The sequence below is a fragment of the Strongylocentrotus purpuratus genome, unplaced genomic scaffold, assembly GCF_000002235.5.
Source record: "Strongylocentrotus purpuratus isolate Spur 01 unplaced genomic scaffold, Spur_5.0 spur5_scaffold_3, whole genome shotgun sequence".
NCBI classification, from domain to species: domain Eukaryota; kingdom Metazoa; phylum Echinodermata; class Echinoidea; order Camarodonta; family Strongylocentrotidae; genus Strongylocentrotus; species Strongylocentrotus purpuratus.
In genome coordinates this window covers 22,837,486-22,861,171 of record NW_022145609.1, presented here as the reverse complement: position 1 = coordinate 22,861,171, position 23,686 = coordinate 22,837,486, and the positions used below count along the sequence as shown (strand labels likewise).

The window sequence follows — 23,686 nt, the reverse complement described above, 5'->3', positions numbered from 1 at the left end:
TTCTTGGGATGTATGTTGTACATGTAAATAAATATTCACACTTGAATGCCCTTGGAAAACTATACAAACAACTTGAGAATGTTGTTTGCTTGCTGGAATCATGTATATTATATTGTCTCAATATGAATGTACTTAGAAAAGTACCCATGTACATGTAGTCCAGCTTCCAAACCACCTCCAAATGCATTAATAATCAACAAAATCTTGGTTTATTTAGAGTAATGAACCTGTTTTGTCAAATAATATAATGTTGGTCTTGAAGGTGTGACTGCGTTGAACTGTAACGAACGAATACTGAAGAATTCTATGGAGAGTGCCTGGTGCTAAAATTTGATCCAGAATGCTTATTTTTTCCTCTCTTTTTTTTTGCAAAAAAAGAGGAGAGACAATGAAAGGTGCCATCCCTCTTAATACAGTGCCCCATATCAGACATGGTTTGAATGTACTATACAAGGTTAATTGTAATACCAGTCCAAAGTCTGAACATATTTACAGAATAATCATCTGCTTCATTGCACATCAAAATTTGAGCGCTCATTTCATCGAACTACACAATGAACATGTATCTCTCCTGTGTATTTATCAGATAGAAGAAGACCTTCATTACATCGTGTAATAACCTAAACCCTTCACATTGAAGATATGATATGGGTCAATGAGTACCGGTATCAATGATTGTTGTAATTTGTTAGTACCGGTAATATCATTTTAACTGTAAATTCCTCTGCAATGTAGCCCCAGTGCTGCAAAGGCCTTTTGGGGTACGATAGAAACATTTTCTATTCAATTCAGTAACAACTGGAAAACATCAGCTTTTGATTGAGTTCTGAGAAGAAACCGTTGTTTACCATGTTGATTTAAATTCATTACTTTTCTCTTTGGAAAAAAAATACTCCCAACGTCATAGAAGCCCTGCATTACCGTTACCACTCTTGATCAAAGCCCTTGACTAGAGCCTTTAGAAGGTTTCAATGATTTCCAGCAAGGTTGCATAATTTCAACATTCCATCTCTAGCAAGGACAATCAAGATCTTCTCCACTAATTGAGTTATTATAATTATGTTGACTCTCCTAAAAAATACCCATTCAAATACGACAACATTCTACTTTGCTTCTAGATACTGAAGTATGGGTTGTAAAATACATGGGAGTGGAGAGCTGAAAAGAAAATGAGAGAGAGGGGGGGGGGGGAGATGGAGAGGGAGGCAGGGAGAGAGAGAGAGAGGGAGGCAGGCAGGGAGAGAGAGAGAGAGAGGGAGGCAGGGAGAGAGAGAGAGAGAGGGGGAGGGGGGGGGGGGAAGTGAGTGAGTGAGCCTGAAAGAAACACATGCGTACAAGGAATTTCTTGTAATCAAACTTCACATCTATGGCAATTCAAAAATATCTATTAAAAGCGTACACCCCCCCCCCCCCCCCCCCCCCCCCCCCCCCCCCCCCCCCCCCCCCCCCACTGAATTCAGTATCATGATCTATACTGTATACATGTAATTCCATTCATCTGCCTTAGATGTAATAATCTCTCTATAAATGTACTTCTCTAGAAAGAGATATTTCTTGCAGCATAAGACTTCTTTCCAATTTTTTAATAAACAAATTTAGCACAGAGATGTACATGTATATGACAAAATCTGCTTTGCTCTTCCATAAACAAGTCTTGCCTTTGTGTATATTATGTTCAGTCCAATGCTTGAGATGAATCCATGAGAGAACCTACAAATACCACAATGTCTGGGAGATACCAAGGGTAATTGGGGAAAGAATAAGAGAGCACAATTTGATTCTATTCAAATGCACTGCTGCATGTATGTTGCTTGTATTTCTTATACTGTAGCATTCTTCCGCCAGCCAACTATTTGTGTATATGGTCAGCTGACTAATCTAAATGATAAATCAGAGATACCAAGGGGAATTGAGGAAAGAATAAGACAGCACAGACAATTTGATTCTAGTATTCCCATGCACTGCTGCAAGTATGTTGCTCGTATTAATCCTATTTCTTATACTGTAAAGTTCTACCGTCGGCCTACTATTTGCATATAATATAGTCCGCCGACTAATTTAAATGATAAACATCAGTTCAATAACCTTTACTGCAATCCAGAACGTGATTCAGTGGGATTAAGGGAAAGAATGTTAAACAGGGACTGTTTTTTTCTTTCTCATTTGTTTGTTTTGTTTACAACAGGTATTTTTACACACTCAGTACATGTATGTAAAATATCAATTCGTCCTACAGCATTTGAGTATAGTTAATGGACAACTGTATCTCAGCAGACTATTGTATATGAGAAATCCTAGTTTAGTGACCTTTATACCTCAGTCACACGAACAAGACCAACACCAGACCGATTAAAAATCTTAAATTGAGTCTATGGCTAAAAATCATTCGGTTTGGAGTCGGTCTGGAGTCGGTTTCGGAGTCGGTCTGCAGTCCGTCTAAAGTCGGTTTGGCGGTGTGACAGAGGTATTGAATGCATTGCAGTATGAGATCTATAGTGGGAATATGGGAAATAATATTTGAATCATTGACCCTATTTGTTTCTCTTTAAATACATTTTGTAAACACTTTGTATGTAAAAGATGAATTTCTCCATCACTCTCATTTTTGTGCTCATCTTTAGCCCAATCTCTGCAGATTAATTTATAAGGGGGATTTTTTTAATAGCCTTTACTACAATGCAGCAGATGTACCAGGGGGAATGCGGTAGAGAATAACCAGGGACAATTTGTTTCTGTTTACATGTAAACATACAAAAACGTAATTTGTACAAATTTAGTATGCAAAAACTATATCTCCTGCTCCATTCTAGCGATTGTGTTCAGTTCAATCTCTGCAGACTAATTTATAAGGGGGATCAATAGCTTAGTAGCCTTTACTAAAAATGCAGCAGATGTACTAGCAGGATGCGGTAGAGAATAACCAGGGACAACTTGTCTCTGATTACATCTAAAGGTAAATTAATATAATCGTACAAATTTATTATGCAACATCTGAATTAAATCTCCTCCTCCAATCTAACGATTGTGCTCAGTTCAATCTCTGCAGACTAATTTAAATGAGAGATGGTAGTTTATTTACCTTTACACACGAGAGGAGATGTACCAGGGGGAATGGGGTAGAGAATAAACAGAGACAATTTGTTTCTGTTAACATTTAAAGGTAAATAAACATAATTGTACAAATTTATTATGCACAATCTAAATTAAATCTCCTCCTCCAATCTAATGATTGTGTTCAGTTCAATCTCTGCAGACTAATTTAAATGCGAGACAGTAGTTTAATAACCTTTACACAGGAGATGTACCAAGGGGAATGCGATAGTGAATAACCAGGGACAATTTGTTTCTGTTTACATCTAAAGGTAAATACACACAATTGTACTAATTTATGATGCAAAATCTGAATTAAATCTCCTCCTCCAATCTAACGATTGTGTTCAGTTCAATCTCTGCAGACTAATTTAAATTGAGAGATGGTAGTTTAATAACCTTTAGACACGGGAGGAGATGTACTACCAGGGGGAATGCGGTAGCGGAGAATAACCAGGGACAGTTGGTGACTTCCTGAAGGTCATCATAGGCAATAGCCATTCATCATCAAATGCTCCCTCACTTGTGTATTGATTGCACGGAGGGAGACAGCCAAGCCAGCCAGCCAGCTTCACACGCATTATACAATATTCATCACACACGACATCCTGCCTGCACCTATGCCGCTCACTCGCTCGTTGATCTCATTTTTCTTGAATTCGATACGGTGAAGGCTGCTTGCTCCCTGTATAATCATGGCAAAGCACTGGCCTTACAGACTCCAAAATGCAATCTGTGTGCCAGTGCCAGTGGTGCTCTCTCTGTATAGGAGCATTTTACGGGCATCGGACGGGATGCCGGCTGTGTCTTTTATTTTAGGGGACATTGCTGGATTCCATTATAAAGTGCTTGTGACAGCAACCCTGCATGATATTAATCAACTGTCTTTAGAGTGCATTCACTTGAGCCCAGTACCAGGAGATATTGTGTACATTAGAAAAACAACGTCTCTCTGGTATGGCATCCTCACCATAACTTGTCATCTGTAACCCGCCCCCCCCTTCCCCTTGTTCAGAAACTGGTCATGCATAATACGATGTATATTCATGATAATTTATGGTAAATAGTAGTCAAAGGGATAGAAAGAAAAGAAAATGAATAAAATGAAAACTTATCTATTTTCTGAATACATCTACATGTACCTGTACCCATACATGTATGAGGGTAGACCATGGCCTATCAAATTTCCCTTCAGACTGTCAGCATTTTTAGGAAATTGTTTCTATATTTTATTTCATCTGAAGGGGATATGGCTGCAGCATGGTAGTTTGCTTGCATGATAACGAATAACTCATGGATGATTTTCTTTCTGAGCTAACCGGTTTCAATTCATGTTGATAAATATTAAATAATGAATAACTGCGAACTCCAACTGGAAAATTCTCGATTGGAATGGAAAACTGGACAGATGACCACACCTGATCCGTTGTCACTATTTTCATAATTTTTAAAGTTGTTGCTGTACCACTTTTGAGGCAATTTGAGATATCTAGTTTATACATGCAAACCATCTACATGTACATACATGTACATGTATGTGACGATGCAACAATAATAATCATAACCAATTCCATCTACAGTACATACACGTACATCAGGGGTGATAGTGAGCACTAAAAAAAAATAGGTTTTTTGTTTTCCCCTCAACCACGCCCCCCTTGAGTAAAAAAAAAAGAAGAGGATTCGCTGGGAAAAAATGGCATCTAACAACATTCCCCCCTTTCGAGCAAGAAAATTGGGAAAATTAGGAAAATTGGGGAAAAAATTGGGGAAAAAATAGGGCAAAATAGGGAAGAAAAAAAATGGTTAAAAAAAAAAAAAAAAAATCTAGATTTTTTTTTTTTTTTTAAATCGGGAAGAAGAAAAAAAATTGAGAAAAATCGGGGAAAAATTAAAAAAAAATCGGAAAACTGATTTAAATCGGGTTTTTATCAGGCCTGACGTACATGTACATGTATGTGGCGATGCAACAATAACAATCATAACCAAATCCATGACTCGAGTAGAGCCAACGCAGTGACTTTCTTCAATGGGTATTATTCTGCACGTTTACACGGAGGGGAAGGTCAAATAAACAATCATCAACCGCACAATAGATGCAGCTGCATAAATTTTATATTAAAATAAGTGATCAGAGAAGACTATTCTGAGAAAGCTTTAGATGAGACAGAGCAAACAGTAACTTTGAGAGAATATTGTTTTTTCATTTTTAGATACTATAGGCAAGTCTAAGCAAGGTATTTTCCCCAAAATATATCTGACCACATATACATGTACGTTTAGAACAAAAGAATGGGAATCAAATCAAATATCAGGGAAAACTGTTAATACACTCAAAAATTACAATTGAATTATTTTTTGGATTAAATTAATTTCCATTACCGGTATACATGAACTGTACAATGACCCCTCAAAAAGCACCTTATGATTTTCCAAGAAGGCCCCTACAGTTAATTTTATGAATGTTTTAATTACATTTAAACTACCCGTACAATCGAGATTTAAAACTATCAACAAGTAATTACAAAAAAAAGCTTTTCCTTTCATTTTTTACCCTTTCCTTTATGGTCAGAGCAACTTCATCTTGCTCATATATATATATTTATATATATTTGTTAAACTATTATTCCTCATCATTGGTGATAATGAGTCACCCTGTCAAAATAAATAAATAAATATATTTAAAAAAAAAAAAATTCTATTGGGGCTTATAGTAATTACAGCTTATTCTCATTTATTAGGTGGTTCCTCTCAGATCAAGATTATGTCTTCAAAACATACATATTTAAGAATCAGAATCAGAATCAGAATCAGAATCAGAATCCCCAAAAATGCACAGAAACAGAAATATAACATTTTTAGTGGCATATCAAATCATGTGCTTCAGAAGTTCAGGTGCAATCCAAGAACTGATTGGATTATGCTCAATAGACATAATTACCGTACATACTGCTATGTAGGCCATTCTACATAAAGTATGTGTGCATCCACTAAATTATGTTTTCATGTCAGTGTTTCTGGTATAGTGTATGAAACGTAACAGAATGTGCTGGCCTACACACTATGAATATGACTGACAAAGAAAGCGGACAAAATATACAGTTCCTCAGGTAGACAAAGGAACATCCCTTCACTGCTATTATGTAAAAATGTGTAGAACAGGTGTCACATGCATATTTACCTTTTTACATAATAGCAGTGAAGGGATGTTCCTTTGTCTACCTGAGGAACTGTATATTTTGTCCGCTTTCTTTGTCAGTCATGTTCATAGTGACATCTGTGTCTTGACGGTAATTGCAATCAAATGTGTTTATCAAGAAATATAAACTTCTACTAATGACCTAAAAAAATAATATGAACATGCATGTATACAAATTGTATGAAATCAACCTCAAAGATCTTTTCTCGGCCTTCTAAAGGTTAATGGTTAGTATGAAGAAAATAGATGAATTAATATACATGTACTGTACTACAGTCCTACTTTTATGTAGAAAATGTAGGTTCTGCGCATGTCATTTTCTCTGCAAGCATGTACACCTGTACATGTACACGCACTTTTGCGCAGGCCTGCTTGTGCATCATGCAGTCTCAGTATTTCCATGACAAATTTTTACTATATAAATCTAATGTAAATCGTACGTGGCAAACGATCAATTGACTACTTAACAAAAGTAAGCCAGTCCATGCACATGCTGCCTTGTATGTTTACTACATGTATTTATTGATATTTGAACTTCATATTTCAAATATAGTACAGCAAGATGGAACCCTTAATGTACAGAGCAGATAGCTTCTGCCGATTACTAATCAATCCACCTCCATGATCGTGTCAATCGTTTAAATGCTAAACATCGATCATATCGTACGGCCCTAGACTAGTGGTGTCCCAACTCTAGCAGTAGAGAGTAGGTACGCCTTGAACAAGCCCCATCTCAATGCATGCTCCCCAGGTAAAGTCTTTGCATGAAATTACAGGCCTACACTGCGGCTGCAGAGTCAGAGATGCGAGATTGAGTTACATGTACCGTGAGTTTCAGTACAGAACGCTGCAGATATTCCTCATTCCCACACATCTCTTTTTTTTACCCCCTTTCTTTCTTTTCTCCCTTTTTTTTTTATTGAGAAGAGACTAAAAATATTCTGGAGATGAAATGTTAGCATGTACAGTATATTTTTCACTGTAAAACATAGGCATACAAATATTTTTTATGGAAGAAAAAAAAAGAATACATTTTCAAACATTTCTGAAGGAAATGCTGCACTAAAAATATGACTTTTTGTAATGAGAGGGTGCCCTCTAATATTTAATTTAAAAAACCCTATTTGTTTGGCCTATTTAAATATTTCGACAGGGACTGCTGGCTTGACTAGCTATCAACAGTTGTCAATTATTGATATGTAATGGCTATGGTTGACATATACTTTGCCCATCCACCCCCCCCCCCTCCCCCCTCCCCCTTATGAAAACATAATTATTAGGAGTGAAGCATATCTTGCTGGAGTTTGTGAATGAAAAAAGATACATAAAACTGTCCACTTCAATTTGTTAAATAGAATTATTTGGAAAAATATCTGAACATTAATGGTGTTCTCAGGGATTACACTGTTTAACAGGTTCATAGTTTTATCATGATTATACAATGCACTACCACAGCTTATGAAATGCATGCTCAATAAATCACATTACATTTTAAACTCTTCCTCTTCATCAATAAGTGCTTTTTATGCAATAAACCTGAACAGCTCATTTTGAAGACATCATTTAGACATCGTCTCTTATCGAGTCAACTTCAAGTGGGCAGCGACTACACAAACGATTGCACTAGAGTCTGCTGAAACTACAATTATGGTGTCGAATGTGGTTGACATCTCATGTATTATGCATGAAGCAAGAGCAAGATACTCGCCCCCCTAGGGCATTGATGCACTAGACACAACGGACATACATGTTGCAAATTCAGCTTATCTCCCTGACCGTTTAAAGGTATAGTTGGGAAGTGGTGACGAGGGAAAATGAATTCTCACAGAATCAAAAGAATCAATTGCTTGATTTTCAGGAATACAAATATAGAATATTTGCCAAATGGACTGACATACATGTAGCAATAGATAATGTATTAGAGCTGAGTAGTAGAGAACTTAAGAGCTGAGTAGTAGAGAACTTAAGAGCTGAGTATTAGAGAGCTAAAGATCAGAAAATTATGATACATGTAAAAATTGTATTAGTCTAAGATCAAAACAAAAAAAAATACACGCAAAGAAATTAATTAACGTTTGAACAGGTTGAAATTTCTCCCCGCCCTCCCCTCACCCTTTTAATTAAGGCTGTGCACAACAGTGTAATGAGGTACCCGAGTACACTCCCATACTTACAAGCGAATACTCAAATATTCGGACGCCATGTTTTTTTTGAATTTTTTTGAATTTTTTTGAATTTTTTGATTTTTTGATTTTTTGTTGATTTTTTTCCACCACCATACCACTGGAGCAGTATCCCAGTTCCTTCGCCGAAAACACATGCAAAAATATTTCGAGTTGCAGTTGAAGGCGCCGATTTAATAATAAAAATAACAGTAAACAATGCTGTTTAAAAAACCAAAGATGGCAGAATAATCCATTTTCCTCCGAGTCCAAACAGAAATCCGGACATTTGGTCCCAGTTTCTGAGTGGTGAGTTTGACAGTGCTTGAGTAGGGAAACATTTTTACTGACGATACCATGCCAGCGGCAGCCGCTCCCTGGCACACGTAAGCATCGGCCTGGACAGTGCCAGGTGACCGGGATTTTTTTTTTTTTTTTGCGGCCGAATATTCGAGTAAGAAAAATCGTACTCGAGTAGTTGTCAACAGTGCGGGTACTCGAGCATTCAACTACTCGTCCCAGCCCTACTTTTAATGACACCATTCTCATGGCAAGAGATAATGTGATCCAGCATGCACTAGATCATGCTACAATATACTGAGGTGAGGAGATGGGGATGTAATCTTGGTCTTCTGCAAGGTGTGCCATGGAGATCCCCAATGGCGAACCTCTGGAGCAACTCCCGAGGATGCTCCACGAGAGATAGCACGATCTAGCGCATGATACATCAAGCTAACTCATGTGATGAGAACGCTGGCACCCCTGGGGGGGGGGGGGGTGGTGTTTCACAAAGACTAAGATCGACTTGAAGTTGGACCTAACTATGGCAGGCTATTCATGCCATTGTTTGCTCTCACCAATTTATACTGGCATTGGTCTCTAAAGGGACGTACAAATCATGGCCACAAACCTACATTTTTGCATAATTTATTGAACGAAAAAATATTTTCTAAAGATCATAATGTTGAGAGCAAACAGTGGAATGAATAGCCTGCCATAGTTAAGTCTAACTTAAAGTTGTTCTTAGTCTTTGTGAAACACTCCCCAGAAACGGTTTGACCTTGACCACCTTTTCTTTGTAAAAAATTGAGTAGGGGCTTTGTATTATCGCGGGGGAAAATGTGTACTAGGGCATATCAGGTTGTCATGGCAACAAGACATCTCGAAAGGGATGCCTCTGATAGATCGTCCCAACTGACTGCAGGTGTAAATGCAACGTGCGCCAGTGGACTTCCCTTTGCATGCTCCCTGGTATACGCCAGGATAGTGCAATCCACAGTCCACTCTTGTATAATTAGAATCAGTGCAAAATTCTCTCCTCTCTCTCTACACTACATATCTACATGTACTTGTACAGTGTACCTCTAATCTAAAGAGTGGTACTAATGGAATCATTGATGAGGCGGACTGACTTAGACTATGCTATTTTATGTTATAATCTTACCTGAATCTGCCAATTCTCCGTAAGTGAGAGAACATTTCACCGCCAGGAATATAATCCAAGACCATGTACAGATTGGAGTTATCCTGGAAGTAGAAAGAGAGAATATTTGTTTAATGATACATGACAAATTTTAAATCTTGCATAGAAAAAGAGAAAAAACACACAAAACAAAACAAAGAGAACAGGAAAAACACAAACTGTTTCGTGTACAGTAACACATACTGTACATATAACATTGACTTTAATTATAATTGCACTTGTGCATGTTCCAGTCAAGAGGGTACTGAAATTCCATTTGTTTGTTTATTCTCTTAAACAAAAGTGTAAAGTTAAAAGAAGAAAAACAATATGCACTATTTCTTCTTTTTTATCACTGAAGTAAATATCACACTGTACCGGTACTTTCACAGTACTCAAAACGAGAAACATGGCAATCAAAATGGCATTTATCTTAAATAAAGTGGAATATTGTGGAATATTAGAACAATGCTTTAACAGTTTAATAAGTTAATGTGGTTTGATAGATGAGCAAGTGTGCGCTTAAATGACGCCTGGCTGGAATGCTCCCCAGGGAGTGGAGGGAAATGTGAATACATTGCGTGCGGGCAAGCCTGAATTCGATGACCGGGGTGATAATGTATCTGTAAAAGTGCTAATAGACATCATTGATGTTTATAACGCTATATAAAAACGGAATATTATTATTATTATTTAGTTTGCCCAAGCTTCTTGCTACATGTTGTTAGGGGATTGCTACACAACACCAAACAAGTTTACAGTCATATGTGTGCACACCACCTGCTCCGAAACCTATGCATAATACGTCTGCATAGACCTGTTGAATGCTTCAAGCAATCATTTCGCTTCAGGCACCCATAGGAACCCCCCCCCCCCCCCCCCCCCCGACTCCATAATTTTCCCCGCCAACCTTAAAATGTCCTATTCATTTATATTGGAAAGGAAATACTGATTGCCGAGTCAGTATTGATCTGCTGTGCACGCAGGTGGGTTTGGAAAATCTTCAAGAACACATATTCATACAGCATGCCATGCAGCATGCATAATCTTGTTCGACTCCCCTCGTCAATGCCCATGACATCACAAAATGTCTGCTCTGGCAGGAGAAGGTGTATGCATGATTGCACTAACACTGACATATTGACAAAAGATTAAATCTATTTATATTTTTTTCTTGAAGCAATGTGTTCATGCTTTATTGAACTTGGAATGGGAAAAGAGTAAGGACAAGCAAAAGGCAGACTTTCAATGTTCACAGCTTTCAGTCAGGGGCGCCGCACGTTCTCTGGGTCCATAATTGTGCATGTACAGTATGTAAATCAGGACAAGACGCAATTTTGTCTGCCCATGTCACGAGGTCAGAGAACATCCAGCTTCTGCCTCATTAGCTTCATTGACAAGTTCTGTCATAGCTTCCCCCCTTGGCAACATCCCTTCAAAAATACATAAACAAAAAATGGGACTTATCCAAGACACCTACTCTTACGGTTTTTTGACGAGTATAGGGAACCCCGTCATGATTTGAAGATGAGAGTGCCTTTGACAAACGGGCAATTATTTACACATCATCCACTACGGTGTGGCTGGCGGGCAAGGCAGAAGCATTCATTAGCTCACTGGCTCGAACCTCAGATGGGTCACACGTGAAATAAACACAATTATACAGCCCACACAGCCAGCCAGTCAGTCAAGCTTTTCCCCCTCGTACGCTGTGCATGTGCGTCGCTACTTTGGACAGTATGCAGGCTGTTCACTCGACCGCATGACATCCAATGGGTGATTTCAAATTCATTTCACTTTGCGTGAACATTTCATCACCACGGTACAGTTGGTCCTTGCCATGACATAACTGTAGGCCTGTCTTCACTATCTCGAGATTGCTAAATATCCAGCTATTTGAACTATCCCGATCGCAAACTATCCAGCTAATTTGCATCTTCATCAGACCGAAGTAGCAATTAGAAGGATATTTGGTCAGGGTTGTCATCCCAAGATATCTTGGGATAGTTTGCAAAATATCCCACTATATGGCAAAATATCCAGCTATTTGTCCTGTGCGTCTTCACAAGACCGAAGATTCGCAATACGCGCTAACGCTGAGCAAAATATCTCGAGCTAATTTATCAAGGTCGAGTTTCAAATTTCGAGGTCGATTTTCGAGATAGTGAAGACGTGATTTGTTACTTCAGGATTATTTCCCAAATCAGAAATAGCGGGCTATTTGGCAATCTCGAGATGATGAAGATGCGCCTTGTGTTGCTGCTGGCTGGACTCTTCGTCTTGCAGTGAAACAGACAGACAATTTCACAGCACAGAGGATTTGAATACTGTACTCACTGCTACAATAATATTAGTCTGCAAGCACAAACCCTGGTCAGTCGTAAAAGTGAGTCTGCACTATAAGACTACTATAGGCCATGTACTGTAGCTGCTGACACAACCAGTAGGTAGCTGGGCTAGACTTCTCTCAAGGCACAATGATTTTTTGATTAAGTGTCAAATTAGGGTCTGTGCCTGCAGACTACAATAATATTGTGATAGTTGTTGTACATGTCTCTAGTAATAATACACAATTGCTTTAAGAAAGCAGCACATTCTTGATAAGCTCCTGCATCTAATGTATGTTCATTATGCATTCAATATATTTGTTTAAATTCGTTCATTACAGTGTGTATCTGTATAAAATTATATACACTTAAAATATTGTATCAAACCATATTATGTTCATGAAAATGTATGATGTAAAAAGAAGAAAAAAAAGATGCAGAAACCAATAAATCAAATCAAATCAAATCAAAAGCAGATTGCATTATCAGATCAAGATTTTAATTGTATTTTGAAACCTCTGCTACATGTACTTCTAAGCCACTCTCCATGTTAAATCAAAGTTGTCTAGTTTCTGAACTATGGGCTGATGCAAATTACATACAATGAATTGTACATGTAAAAAGACATTTCACTTTATTTCAGGGCTTAAAAAAAAGGGATTTATAGGGCCTCCTTAAATCCATGAGAAGTTGTTTTATTTTCATTCAATGCAGCAATTTTATGCATATATAGCAAGTATTTGATATTTGTGCATTTCAATAGGCTCTTTTATCATCTTCTCCCCACTCCCCAATCCATTGACCTATCCAAATCGTAAATTGTAAAAAATATTTAATTTTGATCTTGTCTGTAGGGTCATTAACACTTGTGACCAAACATGCCAAAATATGCCAAACCGGGCCTTACCGCGATGTTTCAGTGAAACCGGAAAAGGTGCCAACTTTGCCATATTTGATGTTTGGTAATGTAAACGGTAACAGCTGAAAAACTCTAGGATTTATTTCGCCACAGACATACAGGTTTTAGGGATAGGGTTAGAATGGCAAACTTTTAATTGGGCTTTAGCTTTACACTTTATTAGAGTTAGAAAAAGGGTTAGGAATATTTGTTTCAGGCTTTCAGGGATAGGAATTCAGTTAGTGTAGGTATTTGACCCCGGAGCAATTGACGCCAGGGGCACATGCGTTGTACAACCTAATACCAACTTGAGTTGTGGTATCGTATCAGAGGCAGAGTCTGTGCCGTGTCTGTACTTGCAGACTAGGATTTGAAGAGCTCTCATAAGGCCTGTTTTCATCAGCTCGAGATTGCCAAATAGCCCGCTATTTCCAAATTGGGAAATATTCCTGAAGTTACAAAATCGCGTCTTCATCAGCTCGAGACTTGACCTCAAAGCTTGAAACTCGAGAAATTAGCTCGAGATATTTTGCTCAGCGTTCAACTTCACTCATAGTGCGAGTCTTCGGACTGGTAAAGACGCACCGGACTAATAGCGGGATATTTTGCCAAATAGCGAGATATTTTGCAAACTAGCCCAAGATATCTTGGGATGATTACCTCCACAAAATATCCCGCTATTTGTCCCGCTAAGACGCAAATTAGCTTGAATTTGCGATCAGGATAGTTCAAATAGCAGGATATTTGGCAATCTGGAGCTGATGATGACAGGCCTATCTGTACTGCAGACAGACAAGCATAGGGTCACCCATCAGTGCACTCAGCCATAAACGCTGTGCGAGGTCATGGCCAAAACCATGCTGATTCACTGCACTCCCTCGCTGGCTCTAACATGAAGCAAAGGAGGGCAATGTTCTAAATATAGCCAGTGAGGCCAGCCAAGGAAGTATTTTAAGACTTTGAGCAAACAATAACTGGGTCAGTATGCACAAGGAAACAATGCTCTAAGCAATAAATCCATGTAATCGCGTGGATTTCCACAAAGCACTGGTCAGTACAACATATATTTGGTCTTAGTTTCCAAATTTATTCTAGTTGTACTTGAATAGATAGCAGACATCTTGTCACTGTACTGCTCTACATGTACTAACTAGAGGAGGGCAATGTTCTAAAAATAGCCCATAAGACTAAGGGCGCGTTCATGCTTGATTTTGACGGCCAGAATCAGGCATCTGTTACGCGTTTAGTTTAAAACACGGTTGCGTCTTAGCTCACTTTTGTAGAATCACCGAAAAACGGCGATCACGATCGCCGATCGTAAACTCACAAAAGATGCGTTTACAATTTGTAAACGCGTTTAAATGGGGTCAACGCACTGACCTCTAGTGGGTCTACGTAGCATGCACAGTGAAGGTTTGCGAATCCAGCTGGAAGACCAATTAAGGCCACACACGGAGAATTGCCTGGGGAGCCAGAGAAGTAAGCATGAACACTACATCGTGGAACTGCGATCACGATGAGCGTTTACGATGAGCGTTTCAGATCGCTCATTCTGCCTTCAAAATTTAAGCATGAACGCAGCCTTAGAGGCAGACAACTGTGTTCTAAAAATAGCCCATAAGAAGCTGACAAAGTATTTTAAGACCATGCCCCAACAATATAAAAGTGTGTCAACACACACAAAGAAACGACTCTGCCCTCACTAAGTACTTGCTTACTAAATGCTCTTACATGTAGAAGTATTTCCAGAAAGCAAGAGTTCAGCTTGAAGCTCGGAATTTCCTGTACTCTCATTGTACACGTAGCACTTGGGCAAGTCAGAGATACGAGGTCATTTGGTGTCTCGTAGTCTATACATGTATGTTGTTAGTGTTGAAGACTTTAAATGAACATTACTTGACATAAAACATGTCATTTCATTTCATATTTGGTCAGATCGAGGCTCTAGTCTAGTAGGGTTATAAAATTGATACTATTTCACAATGCTGAGAAGTACATCTAATGATCTATATAGTGTACTACAATATTGAATGTGGTCAGTAATGTACGAGACAAAATATGTTGGACTTGCCAACTAGCATACATGTGTACACCCATTGAACATATGAAAAAGGCAAAGCATTTGTGCATGGCCTCCTACACTGTACACTCTGGTGTTTTACGCAAGTTGTGTCCCTCCTACTTGTTGCATCACTCTGGAACTAATCTCAAATCAAACCTAGCAGAATGGATAATGCGCTTGACCTTTGATATGTGTGATTTCGGGGTAAATCCACCATTCTTTTTCTTGTGGGGATGCACTCTCTGTATCTTGGCATTTTGACATTTGTGGAGGAGTGGTGCTGCCAGTTTTAGGTGCTTTTCAGAAATGTTTACAAAGCGCAGACACCTTGAAAATGGTGCATTTCAGAATTATTTTGGTTCAAATCATTTCCCTTTGTAAATCCATAAAAAGGATTAGAAAAAATGGAGCCTATTCTTGTCTGAATTTCTTATATTAAAACTTGTCTCTATAAAAAGGAAACACAAAAGGGTATATTTGAAGGCAAAGGAATCAAACAACCGTACAAATTCCTTGCATACGTGTAATGTACATGTACATGTACATGTAGTTAGTGCGTTTCTTTGGTAGGGTGCTGTGAGCAAATGTAGACAGTATGCAGAGTATTCTGAGCATGTTCAGTTCAGTATTGAGCATTTTATCAATATATAAGTCTATCATACTGCTACTACATATATGGTGCATGGCAGGTAGTGTAAACGTTACTTTTGTTTGCATAACACATTTTCAGATTTTTTTCATGGATTTTTGTTTGTTATCATTTATTTAGTTATTTATTAGGTGGTCTGTCAACGACAGATCACCTATTGTTTTCGTCAGAATTTTCTTTCTTCTTTATTATTATTATTATTCTTTATTTTTATTTATTGTTCCCACTTTTTTGTTCCGACGATAACTCACGATCAGTTTAGTTAATTTCGTCCAATTTTGGCACAGTCATAGGTCATTGTCATAAGACGTGACAGGAACATTTTCAAGGTCATCAAGTCTTCATGATGTCATCCAGGCGCCATTTTGTGTTTTTTTTGGTACTTTTTACTCATGATCATATCTTCATAACGGAAAGGCATTTCTCATTTATATTTATCATGATTAGGGTCAATATTCGTCCGGTCAGTTTCAGGTCAGAAAACGCGCGCGCATGCGTACGTCCGCGCGTTAGCGCGTGGGCAAAAAATAAAAATGCTTCAAATCGTCTCAAATTAATTTTGCATACGTTTTAGGCCATTTTAAGCATTTTGCAAAAAAACGCGCACACGCGCATGGGCGCGCGTTTTCTCGTGTCCTGGCATTTGGCAACATAAAATCGCCAATTTTTTTCCGTCATCATATCTGACACATTCTTTCAAGCATTTTGATACATTGTTCACCTTTTTCTGCCCAATAATAACGGAATGAGCGTCCGTTTAAGATAATGTCCGTGCGTGCGAGCTCTTGTAATACATAGCATATATGGGCAAAAACATGCCATTTTAAAAATCGAAATAGCTCTTCAGATAGTCCATTGACCCTCAATTTTTATATCATGGTTGGAAAAAGCATGAGTTGGACATATGATTTCATACCACCCTGACTCGTACAAAGTGAAACAAAGTCTTAATATTGGCATCTAAACTCCAAAAAATGTATTTTGTTGATGACGTCATTTTTGTCTTTGTTTAATTGAGATTATCTCACGTATCGGTAATCGATTTTCACCCAGATTTTAATATGTTGTAGCTGAGATAATTTTCTATCAGAAATTTGATATATATTATCATTTAGATGACGTCATCATAGTATAATATTCGATTAAAGGCGGCAATGCATAATTTGTCATATTTGCGTGTTATGTCTATGGGAGGTCACTTTTTTCAAAACATGAATCTGCATGACAGTGTGTTTTGACCAGTGTCTCGGTTGTTATTCAAAACAGTTTTCAACCAAATCTTAATATGTTGTAGCTGAGACTATATGCTTTCTAAATATTTCCTCATTTTTTCAATCAGATGTCAGGATCATGCTCATACTCATCATCGTCATCATCATCATCAATATCATCATGGTCTGAAGATGATAATCATCAACATCATCATGATCATGATCATTATCATCATCATCATTAACATTATCGTTTTTATCATCATATAACATTATCATTATCATCATCATCACCTTTACTATCATGATCATCACCATGTTCATCATGATCATCATTGTTTACATGTCTATATAACTTCTCCCATTCTCAAATCTATCATAAGACTTAGACGGATCACCTTATTCGTCTTCGTGACGAATTAAATTTCTAGTTTATTATTATTATTATTTTATTTTTTGTTTTCTGTTTGTTTGGGGGGGGGGGAGGAGGAGCTTATTCTTTCCCCTTTTTCGAAATTTAAAGCTTTCTCTCTCTCCCCCTACTTCCTTTGCTTTCAAGAGCTGTTTCCACTCCTGTGAATATGTATCTTTTTCTGATGGCAGGTTGTCTTAAATCTATGTTGCCACTATACTTCATGTGGGGGGGGGGGGGCATATGGAAATACATGTGCATGTATGTTAAGCACACAATATAAAGCTGGATTATGGCTTGCATTTAAAGGATTAATTCCAATAATGAACAATTCAAAGTCCTGGGCAGATAAAGGTCATTTGTTCCCAAATTGTAGGTATTCATGAAGCACCTCCATCACTTCGGCAGTGATTATCCTAAAATGCACAAGTGGGACGTATCCATCGTGTAAAAAATCTTTGGATATTTTGGGGTCATGCCTTCCAAGGCTATTTACGAACTGGCTTATTGGAGCCCACTGACAGGTACATGTACATGTAAAAGTACAAGTTATCATCAACCAAATGATGTTGCTTTTAATTTTGCAACTGTTCATTACATGCCTTGCCATGTGAGCCAGCACCATCAATCAATGAAAGTGTATTCGTTCCCCATTCAAGGGCTGTTTGAACAAGTTGCCTGAAAACTGGCTGCAATTACCCCTTGTGCATTGCCCAATTATAACTCAATTAGATCTAATGTGTAAGATTGCCTGGTGAAGCTTCTCCCCGAGTGCCTTTTACAAAGAAGGCACTCTCTATGCATAATGAGCCAAATAACCCAATATAATCTGGATGGATCTCAAAACGATTCCTACAATAATTGGATTCAACTTGCAATGTTTACATCAGCTGTTTTATAACACAATAAATATATTGTATAGTAGCTGTTTACTAGACAGGGAGATTATGTTTTTATCATGTAGAAAAAATACCAATGACTGAACGATAAATAATGAAATAAAAGAATAGAATTATATAACAAGGGAAACGCTCTCGGCGGTCTCGCCTGAATAACGCAATTCAATATGATAAACCAGAACGTCAATGACGTAGAGCTCATCCGCATCTCACAACAACAAATATCGTAAATTTTATGTGGTACACTTTTGAACTGGTCAAAAAATAGAAATTTGATGCCCTGGAAGGGACATAATTTCATTTCATTTGCATAAAGTACCATAAATAATCAATGGAGCAAAATCTCACAATTCTGTGTAGAAGTTTATTGTTCCAAATTTAGCTCTACCAGATAAGGCAAAATCGGTCAAGAAATGAGGGAAAAGAAGCAATTTTTGTTAATTTTGGAATAAATTTGCATAAATTACCATAATTAATTAATGGAGAACAATTTCAAAATTCTGTGTAGAAGTTTAGTGTACCAAAGTTAGCTCTACGATATAAAGCAAACCAAATCAAAATCGGTCGAGAAATGAAGGAGAAGAAGCCTTTTTTGTGATTTCGAATAAATTTGCATAAATTAGCATAGATAATGAATTTCACGATTCTGTGTAGAAATTTTAAATCCCCTCCTAGCCCTATCATATGAAACAATCAGAATCAAAATCGGTTGAAAAATAACGAAGAAGAAGCATTTTGAAAATCTTAATGTTGATGCCACAACAAAGTCTAAGTTTGTTGACCTTAAATGGCCTATGACCTTAACTTAGTGACCTGAAATTCTACTCACATGATTGGGGAGACTTGATAACCCTATAGTCCAAGTTTCATTGACTAAGAACTTATACTTTCAAAATTATATCAAAAATTCAAAAACTTAACCTTAGGTTAAGTTTTTGATGATGATGCTACAATATAGTCCAAGTCTGTTGACCTGAAATGACCTTTGACCTTGACTTTGTGATCTGAAATTCTACTCACATGATTGGGGATACTTGATTACCCTATAGTCAAAGTTTCATTGACTAAGAACGTCGCCGTCGCCGTCGCCGTCGCCGTCGCCGTCGCCGTCGCCGTCGCCGTCGCCGCCGCCGTCACCGGAAAAGCGGCGCCTATGTCTCGCTTTTTGCTACGCAGGCGAGACAAAAATGACTGAATAATGATGCAAAATTGTTTAAGCACTACCAACAATGCCATTCGTTAATTTAACTCCAAATGCAATTCTACAAAATATGCAAGAGATTTAATAGTGTACATGTACGAATTTGCATCTTTATGTTCTGATATTTTCAAATATATAAATACAGGATTGATCTCCACTAGTATACTGTGCACTACATTGTACACATGTATGGCTCATTTGCCAATATGGCAACGAGGAAGAATTACATCTGAACCTGTATTTTCAATTTGTGTCATACTTATTATGATGAAAGGCTCAACATTGATGATTATTGTAGTTTTAATTATACATGTATCGTTCATAGTCCATGGTTTATATTTATGTTAAGTTATTTAAGTTTGTTATATACATCCATGTGTATCTTCCTGCTTATGGAATAGATAATTTGTAGCCTAGTGCAGGAAGTATGCCAAGTGTTCACCTACCATGTACCAAACACATGTGCATAGCAACCAGAGGGTGGTGCATGTAATTCTAATGGCATGCATGTGATAAAGGAATCAATACAAATGCAGATATAGTGGGCTGTACAGTAGAGTGTCATGTAAAGCAGGGCCTTTACGTACGTAATATGAGGCCGCTAAGAGTCTGACAATGTCGTGAACATGCAAATTTAGGGCATGGCTGAGGGCTCATGTACAGTATGTGCATGGTACACGCAATGTACATACATGTAAAATTAATCTGAATTCTTGTGCTGGGCCAACATTTAATACAAGAAAAAAAAAAGTAAGATTGGTTTAGGCTGGACTGCTGCTACAATCTACTTTGTGCAGTAAATTAGATTGTGTACTCGCAGACTCAAACCCCGTTTATATCTGCCAAAAACGTGAGGTAACCTCTGGAATTCGTGCCGCGTCACCCCTTGTTCACTGTAAATATGAAGGCTTGCACCACGAAGGACACAAAGCACGAACACGGCACAAACAAGAGGTAAAAGGCATGCTAGACTGTCTAGCACGTCTTACAAAGAGTTGATATTAATTGCAACTTATTTGCGATCGATATCAATCGCAACTATGTACACAAGAGATAGGAGAATGCAAAATTGCGATTGATTTGAGGACTTGCGATTGATTTGGATGAATCAAAACTCTTTGTAAGACGGGGCCAAGCGCGTCACTAAACGGTTTTATTGCAGGGCATACAAAATGTCATCTTGCGCTTTATACCTCAGACAATCTTTCAGTGTGACACCAATACCCTTTTCTAACTGGCCTGATTCAGACGCATCCGATGAAACGGCCAGTATGAAAGCAACAGAGGAGAAAAAGGCGATTAAAACAGCGATTAAAATGTTCAAAGGTCGCAGTGTACGCGCGCTTTATCGTAACCAGCTGTGTTTGTTGACTTATGGTTGAACATGCTGCATGCTACCTAGATGGAGCGCGGGCAATAATCATTACGCAATAATTCTTCACTTCCGGCAAGGGCCCGCCACAGCGAGTGAATTTCACCGGCAGTATGCAAGTGACAGGGAGAAAACGGCGGTTTCACCTTTGTTTACAGAAGGAAAATTCAATCGGTATTTTCATTGGTGTGACTCACAAAGAAGCCAGTTTGAAAGCAGTATTAGTGATACCAAGTGTATGAAGATATACACAGGGTATAGGTTCTAGCCTACCTGAAGCCATCAAGAATTCATTGTTAAGATTAAACTAAATGATGTGCTTGCAAAGTAGACTACCATGCACTATCTAAATACTAATGATGTGTTTACATGTCTGTTATTCCCATGTACCCATATCAAAATTAATCGTGCAGAACCATAGGCGTGTCTCCATCAGCTCGAGATTGCCAAATAGCCCTTATTTCTGATTTTGGGAAATAATCCCAAAGTTGCAAATCGTGTCGTCATCAGCTCGAGATTTGACCTCGAAACTTGACCTTGAGATATTAGCTCGAGATATTTTGCTCAGCATTTGCGCACAATGTGAGTCTTCGGGCTGGTGAAGACGCACCAGACAAATAGAGGGATATTTTGCAAACTATCCCGAGATATCTTGGGATGATTATCCCAACCAAATATCCCGCTAATTGCAACTTCGGGCTGATGAAGACGCAAACTAACTGGATAATTTGCGATCGGAATAGTTGAAATAGCGGGATATTTGGCAATCTCGAGCTGATGAGGACAGGCCTCGTGTTAATGACGGCTTACCTTGAAATGGTATGCTAAGCTGACAATGAACGGAAAGGAGATGGCTTGTAGAATCTTCTTCTCATTTAGCGTGTGTTCAACTTGCTTCAATTTTACAACCTGCGCAAATAAGAAAAGAAAAGAAAAAGATGGATGGTAATTTCAGACACAATTTTAATGGGCGACGGTGTTCAGCAGGTACACTGTAGGCCAACATCTACAAGACTTACCGGTATACTAATTATGAATGCGGAAATGTTATACCATGAAAATTTGAGAAAAAAAATTGCTTAGCCTCAAATAGTATTCATGCTGGAAAAGTTGACACAATACAGTGTACTGTATAATATAATATAATATAAAGTATTATGTTTTAAATATCATGCACTCTTTCTAACGAAACAAAACAAACAAACAGACAAAATAGTCAAAATATGTCAATAGCCCTGATAATGATATGGGAAGCAAGATCAATACAAAATGTACGGAAAATGACAATGGCTTGGAATCTTGCTTTGATAATAATGATGTACTGATTATGGGAATATTTTTATATTTTGATTTCTTATTTACATTGGAAAGTAGCATTGATTTCTTTTGTGTAACATCAATATTGATAATTTTCTTCAAACAGTTGTCACTTGTGGAAGCAACTTCTCTCATGCTAAGCCAAATTAATAACCATTCCCTTTTTTTTCCAGACCTTGTCACATTGCATTTGTGTTGGTTACCATTAACCATGCAAATGATGGTAGACAAGAATACTACACCATATAACAGCACAATTTCCAACATTTCCTACATGTACAATCACGTACATGTAGGGGCTTCCCCCCCCCCCCCTCCACATATTTAATCAAAAAATGGAAATAACCATTGCATAATGATATTGTTAATCATAAATATGTAGTCAATTCAAGATATTTTGTTTCCATTTTTGGATAAAAATGTGTGGATGGATCTACATGTACAAACTGGCACAGAATGGCCATACAACAGACATTGTCCGTGAGTAAACCTCAAAAAGGCACGGGCAGAAAATCATTATCATCCAAATTTAGAATGCCCACGTCCGTCCGTTGGGTAATATCAAAAATCAATGATGCACGATGTGATTGTGGTATCACTTGGTAATGAAGGGCTATTTTTAGAACTGACACCTCCATTAGGATTGAGTAGCCCTAATTGATTGTTTGGATAGCTCTCTATCATAATAGAAATCCATTATTACTGTCAGGTAAAAAAGATGAATAATAACATTGAGTTTGTGGTTGTCAAGATTGCAAGAGGACAATGACTAATAAAGCCCAACATAAAATGGATATTATATCCCCGTCCCTGTAGATGCTTACTCTTGAATGGATCTACAGTGACGGGTTCTTCATTTTGTATGTGTATTCTATACTACATGTATAAGGAGCCACATGCATGCACAAGTACAGTAGTTACTCCTAAAGTGTACATGACTCCTAAAGTGTACATGACTTAATTAATATTTTTGCCACAAACTTACACATTCTTAAACTTTTTCTGAATATTTTGCGAACAGATGTAGTTTTGCATAATTAGCAATATTTGTCAACAATTTATTCTACTTTTTTACATGAGAATTTAATATTACAACAACAACAACAAAACCTTTTTTAATACCGTATTAATTTTTAAATATTTGTATACATAAGAGACAAGTTTCATATGGTCTAAATCATTGACACTAACATCATTGTACTCATAATTTGCAATAAACATTATTATCATGTTTAAAAAATAAACATCTCAAGTTACATGTACGATTCATAACAAGACGAAGGCTCTCATCCCTATCCAACCTTTATTCTTCTTTAATCCTTGGGCTCCTACTCCAAAAAATTGATTCCTCCGCAAGGTTTTTCGCCTTACCCCCATGAAGCATACCTCTCTCTCTCTGCCAGCATACTCCAAACAGCAGGGCAG

General features: G+C 37.8%; 1 protein-coding gene across 1 annotated transcript in view; it reads right to left on the bottom strand.

Moving 5' to 3' along the window:
• LOC589947 (cAMP-dependent protein kinase catalytic subunit 1) overlaps nucleotides 1–23,686 on the bottom strand; it is a 52,852-nt gene that overhangs the window by 18,028 nt on the left and 11,138 nt on the right. Inside the window, exons 4-5 of the mRNA XM_030996384.1 lie at nucleotides 21,755–21,853; nucleotides 9,896–9,978 (exon numbers count right to left, since the gene is read on the bottom strand). Of these exons, the coding sequence (XP_030852244.1) occupies nucleotides 9,896–9,978; nucleotides 21,755–21,853 (182 nt within the window). The remainder of the gene's footprint in view (nucleotides 1–9,895; nucleotides 9,979–21,754; nucleotides 21,854–23,686) is intronic.